General features: G+C 36.6%; 1 protein-coding gene across 1 annotated transcript in view; it reads left to right on the top strand.

Moving 5' to 3' along the window:
• The first annotated feature begins 249 nt into the window (after positions 1–249).
• Positions 250–9799, top strand: part of acsf2 (acyl-CoA synthetase family member 2) — a 28192-nt gene continuing 18642 nt past the window's right edge. The window contains exons 1-7 of the mRNA XM_016234723.1: positions 250–670; positions 4953–5148; positions 6197–6325; positions 6418–6471; positions 7830–7948; positions 8031–8193; positions 9558–9653. Coding sequence (XP_016090209.1) covers positions 561–670; positions 4953–5148; positions 6197–6325; positions 6418–6471; positions 7830–7948; positions 8031–8193; positions 9558–9653 — 867 coding nt within the window. The 5' untranslated portion in view covers positions 250–560. The remainder of the gene's footprint in view (positions 671–4952; positions 5149–6196; positions 6326–6417; positions 6472–7829; positions 7949–8030; positions 8194–9557; positions 9654–9799) is intronic.

Here is a 9799-nt window from a genome sequence, read left to right as displayed (position 1 = left end):
CAAAATTATACAGTATTGCAAATCATTCGTATAACAGTATTCACGAGCCATTTGACTGATTGCCAGCTGTTCCAGTCAGAGCTGGCATTTCAGTCTATAGATCAAGGCATGTGGTTGCTATTCGCTTAAGCATCTGTATTAAACATTCCCAATTAAATGTGTGACGATTAAATGTGTAAACAAATGCTAAAACTGCATGACTGAACTAGTTTCCTGATGTGATAACGTTTGCATTTGCGTCCTCTACAGTTCATAGCATTCCCCTGCAGCTGCTTGTCTTGCTGCTTGAGGTGTTGTTGGTTCAACGGGGAACTTTGGGATCGCGGTGGCACGATCTTGGTGTTGCTAAGAAGTCGAGCATTCATGATTTACCATCGCAATTAATTAATAATTCAGGGTTGCTTATTTTATTGTTGTGTGCATTTATCTTACATAAGCGCGCCAGGTCGTGTTTGGGTACGTGTTTTTGTTGGTTTGCAATAGCACCGACTTTCTCGATTAAAAAAAACAAAACTAAGATTCTTCAGAGCTCACTTTTATTGTAAAGGTGAAAGTTAAAGATGTCTTCTAAGATCCTTCTGACTAATCTGCGAACGACCGCAAGCTTCTGCAAAACACTGAATTTTCTGCAGAGACCCTGGAGTCCTTTCATAGCTTCTCAACAGAGTTGGTAAGAAATCGTTAAAAAAAATGCATGCATCTTTTATGATTTATTTGGCGGAAGTTGTCAAACATTAGTCAGATTGCTTTTTTGGAATTGTGTCTTCATATTCTTGGAAACTCGAAAATAACTCAGACTTCCGATGGATTGCATGTCAAGTTGTGTAATGTTGTCATTAACCCTTTAACTGACACTACAGAGAAACAGATATGGGAGAAATGATACGTCAAAAAACTTTCTCTAGTGAGTACAATTAATGATTCTGCTGCTCTTTCCTAGCCCTAAACCTACTCTTCACACAAAACTTTATGCATTTTTAAAAAACTTAATTGATTTAAAAGCTGTTTTCTTAGGGCCTATTTGAGACCCGTGCAGGGCTCTAATCCACTTCATCCAACGCTGTTTTGTTCTCATCTGTGAGCATGCTCTTGATATATGTATTTGACCATTTTGTTGAGTTTAAAACGTGTGACACATTCGTTCTGCTCTCGCTGATCATTTGGTCCCCCATCACCCATGAAGGATTTTGAAAGTTTGACAGTAATCAGTGTTCAGTACTACTGTATGGTTAACCCTGCCTGGTTTACATGCTTGAAAATGATTAACAATTGAAACATCAGAAATTTAGAAAAGTAATCAAATGTGATCAGTTACATTACTTTAATAAAGTAATTGAAAAGTTACACTACTTATTACATTTTAAGTAGGGTAACTTGTAATCTGTAACCTATTACATTTTCAAAATAACCTTCCCAACACTGCAGGTACAAACACACATTAAACCAGCATAAAATGGTTGGCTGATTTAAAGGCACAATATGTAATTTTCGCCTATTCAAAATAAACAAATAGACAAAGGCGTGACTGAGTGTGGAATCATGGGAGTTGTCGTCTTCATCCCCACAGCCGATGCAATCCGACGGGACTCGGGCAGAAATCATGATCATGGATGAGCTAATGATTTATTAACGTAGTAGAATGAAGCAGAGTGAGGCTGAAAGCCGTCGAAGCGGAACGAGGCCGCTGAACAAGCGTGACACACGGCTCGAAAGCAGCAGAGCTTTTATTATGCCACAGTCGACCGCTTCCGCTCCTTCCGGTCGTGCGTATGTAGGGAAAAAAAGCAGCGCTGTTTTATCATACTAGATACGTTTGAATGTTCTATTATAATGCTACTCTGTGCGGTCGTCACCGGTCTGTTAAAACGCACAACATATTAAAGCGTCTTTGGTGTTTCCATGTTTTCTACAAAACAAAACCGGAAATCGAGGGGTTATGACGTCATTAGCAGGCGACACAATGACACTATGGACACGGTCCGTGTCTCTAGTTAAAATTGCTTATTTCTCTGGATTTAAACATTCTTCGAAACATTTGGGATAATGTAAGTACACAAGTCAGCAAAATATATAAAACTGTTCTAGTGGTTTTTGGATATTTTAATAAAAAAATCTTACATATTGTGCCTTTAAGACAGCGTTCTTTTGGGCACCAAATCAGCATATTAGAATGGTTTCTCTTAAGATGATGTGAAATGGTGAGTTTAAGTTACTTCTTTCTATGTGTATATGAGTTTATTAGAGCACGGTAAAGTTAGTTTTAGGTTTGATATTAGATGGATATTCGCCTAGGCTGCTTTAGGTACCGTCTGCAAATGTTCCTCTCTGTACAAAACAAAGTCCAATAATTAATACAAATTATGTTTACAAAGCCATAGTAAATGCCTTGTGGGCAAACTGACTGAAAATATTTAACCAATATGTCGCCTTAGACAATACCTCCCCTATTGTATGTACAGTACACAAATATTTTTTGAAAAAAAATACAGTAATTCATCAAAATGGGGTTTTTCATGTTCCAAAGGTTGTAGTACGTTTGTAGTTACAAGACTGACTTACTACAGGTAAAATTTTGCCAATATCTTCCTACTGTACATATGGTACATAACTATTCTTAGAAAACAATTACTGTAATTCACCTAAATGTTTTTTTTTTCATGTTCATAAGGTTGTAGTACGTTTGTAGTTACAAGACTGACTTACTACAGGTGACATTTTGCCAATATCTCCCTTACTGTACATACAGTACATCATTATTCTTAGAAAACAATTACTGTAATTCACCAAAATGGTTTTTTTATGTTCCAAAGGTTGTAGTACATTCCTAGTGGACAGACTGACTTACAACAGCTGAAATTTTGCCAATATCACTCTTACTGTACATACAGTACATAATTATTCTTAGAAAACAATTACTGTAATTCACCAAAAGTTTTTTTTTATGTTCCAAATGTACTGTATAACTGATATAGGCTTATGTTTTATTTATTTTTCCCTTTTTGTTCGAAATATTCCCAAACGTGTTAACTATAACATGAAATATCTTGATTCTCAAATATGTGTAAGTAGATGCATTTGGCACCTTTATATATTATGTTAGTTAATAATGGGCGATGGGCAAAGTAGCCTAATAGTGTAATCTATTAACTACACATAAAAAAAAATCTTTTTACTTATACCAGATATGGGTGTCATGCCATAAAATATTTTTAATAAGACTGACTTTGTATTTAATGTGAATTTAATAGAAATATTGTAATTTACTAATTATAACACTTTCATTGTACAGAAAGCAAAGAACATTGAAATTATCAAAGAACATTTTAAGCAATCTCAAAAACTCTCATTATAATCACTGAAGCTGTTTACACTGTGAAATAAATATCCTACTTGCATCATATGTACAACTGCACTTTGTTGTTTCTGATGAGAGAATCATAAAGAGCAGAATTCCTTCAGCGAACACGCGCACTGAACAAAACATTTACGCGATGACTCATCTGAACGACTCTGATTGGTCATTGCATTCATAAGCTCAACAGAATCATGTGTGGTTTGTTATAATGTGCAGCTGTAAAAACGCGTCTGTCTCTGGCTCAGCGCCAGCCAAAGCGCGAACGCTGATTTGAAATTAGCAGCCGATGCTGTGCCACACTCCACTTTCTAATAATGCCGGTGTGATTGTATGAAATATAAAAAAATATTATTCTGCTATTTTTGTCTTTTGGAAGCTGCATTCAAAATTCACTTGGCTCAAAAATCTGATGAGTGGGCATGACGCCTCTGGTGGTAGTTGTTACAGGGCAAACGAGACGTGAGGTGTGCGGATCCATGTGTAAGCTTTTTATTTAAAGGCGTGGTCATAAAACAGGCAAGGTTCAGACAATGGCAAACAGGTATATGAGGGCAAGACGAAGAGTAATCCAAAAGCTAGCGTGGGTCTGAGATCAGCAAACAATGTCCAGAGAGGTAGGCAATAGAAGAATCCACGACAGGCAGGAGATCAGGAAACAGGCAATCATGCACCAAACTAGACGTAACTAGACTAGAACTAGGAACAAGACAACACTCTGAAATGGCTCTGTAACGTAGCTATTACATGATGAGCGATAAGCGCTAAACAATACTCGGCAGTTAGAAAGGAGTGAGAATGAGTGTTAAATAGTGAGTGAGTGATATGAAACAGCTGTGTGCAATCAGTGCTGTGTGCAATCAGTGTAATGAATGATGGGATATGTAGTCCGGGGTGATATGCAACAGTGTGTAGTGCGAGAGTCAATGAAAATGGAAAGGGTGACCTCTGATGGCTAGCAGATGGAAGTTCATGTACCGGATACGTAACAGTAGTGGTATCTTTCTTTGTAGGACTGTCGACTCCATAAAAATCGACGTGTTTCAGAAAGGCGTGGCATAGAGGAGAAACAATAATGTACAGTATGTGGAAAATAATGTGTTTTTTGAACCTTAAACCGCATAAACATTTCATTACACCAAATACACCAAATAATGTTATTTTTAGCAACATCATATGACCCCTTTAAACTAACTTTACTGTTTAAGTGCATAGTTTATGCAGAAGAAATTATCTTTATGTTTGTGCTAATTTCAACTGTGATGCTGTATTACCTTCAAATCACAAATCAACTGTTATGTTGATCATCAGATAAGACCATCTTGGGTCTCTAAAGTGACAAATAGCACAGCTGATATCCCTTACTTCACCTTTTGTTCATAAGCATCATTGTTGCCATGACGTTTTTTATCTTCTGCTTTCCCTTCAGTGTGAACTTCACAAGACCAAAACAAAAATACTTCCTTTATGAAATTGATGGTTGTTGCAGTTTACATAACTCACTTCAGTACTTATACATACAAAGATAAAAAAAAGTACTTGTTTTTTTTCCAAATGTGGCTCGACATCTTATGCACAATTTTTGCTCCTCTTTTTTTAGTGCTATTCATGTGGATAGCCCACCCAGCATCCCAACCCTGACTACCAGTTATGCCCATGGCATCTCTTCCCATTCGTTGATGTCTAGTACTGTGGACCAGTGTCTTCAACGCACAGTGGAACGCTACCCTGACCGTGAAGCTTTGGTTTTTATGCAAGATGGAATACGCAAGACGTTTGCTCAGTTCTACCAAGACGTGAGTGATTTGCATCTGGTTTTTCTACAGAGGACTGGTTAGAGAAATGAATCCTGAAAGACTGAAGGTACTAACCACAGTGCTACCAATTTATACCCCTCGTGGGAGAAAGGAAAACCGCATGTCAAAAGTGCACTGTGTGGAATGAGAGATCTTGGCCAAATCCTAAAATAATTACAAAAAAATCTAAACATTCCTTAGCAGCCCTTTATTAATCAGACCTAAATAAGCTTTAACCACAGAGTCCATGTGAAATTCAGTGCTGGCAGAAACATGGTGTTAAAATAGCAATACATACCCATATTACTCTATTTGTTTGTGTATAGGGTGTTCTGTTAAATATGTGCATGAAGCAGAATGAAAACCACTGGATTAATCACTGACATAATTACCATGAAGTGGTCAAATGTTATTTGTGGTTATTCATGACCTTTCTTAAACATTAAATCAGTATCAAGGGGATTATTATTAGCATATGCAACACTAAGCCTGATTTTTTTTTTTTTCTAAATTGACTGATATGATCTACCTGGCACAAATAAGTGCTTCACGTGTGGCTTCACGTATGACATGATGCAGTAGGTTAAAGTGTATCAATGTGACAAGAAGTTAAACATTTACAGATGAGCAATAATGTTTCACAAAGCATGAAAGTTTAAAGCAAACCAGTGCCATTCAACACATATCCAATATGGAATATCTATTTTTTTGTAGTGTAGAGTATTTATTTATTTACTTTTTTGAGTCCACAAGAACATATTAGCATATTACTTTACGCTACACCACAAAAGTGTTTTTTTATTTTAAACCAGAATGACAATTTAAATACTTGGCAACATCAAATTTCCATCAAAATCTTATAATATCTGAATATTTTGTCCTCCCAAATGTTTAGAAAACAATCCCTATCATGCTCCTTTATACAAGGCGTAAATGTCTGGTTGTGAAAGACATTTATGTTTATTCATTCACAGATGCTTTTATCCAAATGAGGAACATTTACATTACAAGCAATTTGTTATAAGAGAGAATGGTATTTTGATCTTAGGTGGAACAGACTGCCGCAGGTCTGCTGGCTGTTGGACTGAAGAGGGGCGATCGCTTAGGGATTTGGGGACCGAACATCTATGAGTGGATACTTATGCAGTTTGCCACAGCCAAGGCAGGGATCATTTTGGTGAGTGTTTTTGACTGTCTTGACATTTGGTTTGTCTGAGTATTTATCAACAGCTGGTCTCTAACCTGTTCAAGTTTATTGTGATTTTACAGGTTTCAGTGAACCCGGCTTATCAATTGCAAGAGGCAGAATTTGCTCTCAGAAAGGCAAGTTAATGTTTATACATGCAGAAAAGAACAACAAACAGCTGAATGCCCAAAACTACTGGACTGTTTGGGGTTTATTTTCACTAAAACAGGGTTTGTTTTATATGCCAAATAAGCCTGTTTACTGTTAATTCGTAATTGTGAGATTTAAAGTCACAGTTATGAGAAATACAGATGCAGTTGTGAGGACTAGTCACAGTTCTGAAAATGTGAGATATTAAGGCATGATTACCTTTCTTCTTACTCTGAAGCAGAAACAAGCTTTTATAGCTTTTAACCATGTCTACACCAGAAGCAACCATTGTCACTCATGTCACATTGCACCGCAACAGCTAGAAGATGTCTGCATTGGATGCGACAAAGCGCCTGTAGCAAATCATTTGTCCTACGTTTTATGGCCTTAGCTTTTTACTCACCCTCAAGCCATCCTAGGTGTATATGACTTTCTTCTTTCAGACAAATACAATCAGAGTTTACAAACAGAATGCAAATGTCCTGGCTCTTCCAAGCTTTATAATGGCAGAGAATGGTGGTTGAGATTTCGAAGCCTAAAATAGTGCATCCATCCATCACAAAAAGAACTTCACACAGATCCGGGGGTTTAATAAATGCCTTATGAAGCGAAGCAATACATTTGTGTAAGAAAAATATCCATATTTAATTAAAACTTTATAAACCATAATCTCGAGCTTCCGCTAACTGTCGTACGCGCGTACTGTACACGAGAGGGTGGTGTTCCAGTGGATGATGTAGGATGTAGGCATAGCATAAACTCTGGTGAGAATATGCTAGTCTTGTGAGAACTAAGTTTTTTACAGCAAAGGAAAACCAGTGTCCTCTTGGCTTATGTCAAAAGACATTTTTCTTTACAAATAAACCTTAGTTTTGTACTTCTAATTTGTGACCGGTGTTTTGTTCTCTCCTTTGCGCTTCCATGTTTGTCACTTCTCACTGGAGCTTACACTACGCCTACGCCCAACCTCATCCGCTGTAACGCCACTCTCATGAATGTGCATACGACAGTTAGCGGAAGTTAGAGATTACGTTTATAATGTTTTAAATATGGATATTTTTCTTGCACAAACGTATCGATTCACTTCAGAAGGCCTTTATTAACCCCCTGGCGCCGTGTGGAGTAATTCTTTTGATGGATGGATGCACTTTATTTTACTTCAAAATCTTGACCACCATTCACTGACATTATAAAGCTTGGAAGAGCCAGGATATTTTTAAATATAAATCTTTATTGTGATCGTCTGAAAGAAGAAATTCATATACTTCTAGGATGACTTGATGGTAAATAAATCATGGGGTAATTTTCATTTTTGGGTGAACTATCTCTTTAATGCTTCTTTTAGGTGCAGTGCAATGCAATTGTTTGTCCAACGCAATTCAAGACCCAAAAGTACTGTGACATGTTAAGGCAGCTTTGTCCGGAGATGGAGAGAGCCTCTCCTGGAGGAATCAAGAGTTCAAGGTACAGGTCATGTCATAAAAGCAAGGTGTACATAATCAGTATTGAGGTCCAGAGGGTGACTGAGTTGTTATTTTATTTTCAGACTACCAGACCTACACACTGTGATTGTAACTGACAGTCAGCAGCCAGGAGCTTTTCACTTGAAAGATGTGATGCAGGCAGGAAACAGCCAACACCTACAACAACTACAAGACCTCCAGAAGAACCTCAGTTGTGATGATCCCATAAACATTCAGTTTACTTCGGTATTTTGCTTATCTTTAAACTGTATATTTATATTTACATTAAAGCTGAGGTGTGTGATTTCCGCACCACTTGCATCACCAGATGCAAGAAATAGCATAATTTTAGCATACAATTTGCAGAATAGCAAAAATTTTCAGTTTAGCTCAAGCACTCACTCCTATGGAAGCCTATTATAAAAAAGCTAATTGCAACTTTTATGCAAGCTAATCAGACTTTATCAGAATTGTGAGATATAAACTCAGAATTGAGATATATGCTCACAATTCTGAGAAAAAATTAGAATTTCTTGAAATTGAGTTAATATCTCAGTTCTGAGAATAAAACTCACAATTACCTTCTTAATTTTTTACCTTTTTCATTTTCTCACAATTCAGACTTTTATCAGAATTGCAAGTTTATCTCCCAACCGTGAGAAAAAAAATTATGAATTATGAGATCAAAAAATTGCAATTTCCTTTTTTCATTTTTTTACATGACAAAAAACAAGCTTCCATACACTCCCTATTCTACTGGTCAGTAAAAATTATAGTGCTGCTCCACCATTGGTTGGCCTGATGTTGCTGTGTTAGGTTGTTAGGGACAAATAGATCAATGTTTATGCCACAGCATTTACAATTTAGAGAAATTAGCCAAAAAATTACTTAGAGTAGTCTCTACATATGAAAGATGTGATGCAGGCAGGAAACAGCCAACACCTACAACAACTACAAGACCTCCAGAAGAACCTCAGTTGTGATGATCCCATAAACATTCAGTTTACTTCGGTATTTTGCTTATCTTTAAACTGTATATTTATATTTACATTAAAGCTGAGGTGTGTGATTTCCGCACCACTTGCATCACCAGATGCAAGAAATAGCATAATTTTAGCATACAATTTGCAGAATAGCAAAAATGTTCAGTTTAGCTCAAGCACTCACTCCTATGGAAGCCTATTATAAAAAAGCTAATTGCAACTTTTTATCAGACTTTATCAGAATTGTGAGATATAAACTCAGAATTGAGATATATGCTCACAATTCTGAGAAAAAATTGACAAAAAACAAGCTTCCATACACTCTCTATTCTACTGGTCAGTAAAAATTATAGTGCTGCTCCACCATTGGTTGGCCTGATGTTGCTGTGTTAGGTTGTTAGGGACAAATAGATCAATGTTTATGCCACAGCATTTACAATTTAGAGAAATTAGCCAAAAAATTACTTAGAGTAGTCTCTACATAAAAAATAAGCTTTTTTTGTTGTTGTTGTTTTTTTAAGCATTAAAAAATCACACACTTTAGCTTTAAGTCTTGAAACACATCCAAGTGATCTGAATCAGTAAATGCTAAATAAATCATTTAGTTCTGGTCTTTATTATTTTAAGGGAACAACTGGAAAGCCCAAAGGAGCCACTCTGTCTCATCACAACATTGTGAACAATGCTTATTTCATCGGCATGCGCACAGGCTACAACTGGAAGGTGGGTACATGTGATCAAAAGACAATGAAAATTCAGTGAAAGGGCTGTTTGTTGAACACCTGCAAAAATACAGTTCATTATTTAGCATACTGATTTTGCAGAAAATCTTTTGTTCTCCATAAACCTCCATACATTTTCCTTTACAG

This window comes from Sinocyclocheilus grahami, unplaced genomic scaffold (assembly GCF_001515645.1).
Source record: "Sinocyclocheilus grahami isolate Dianchi unplaced genomic scaffold, SAMN03320097.WGS_v1.1 scaffold457.1, whole genome shotgun sequence".
Lineage (NCBI taxonomy): Eukaryota > Metazoa > Chordata > Actinopteri > Cypriniformes > Cyprinidae > Sinocyclocheilus > Sinocyclocheilus grahami.
This window is presented reverse-complemented; position numbering and strand designations above follow the sequence as displayed.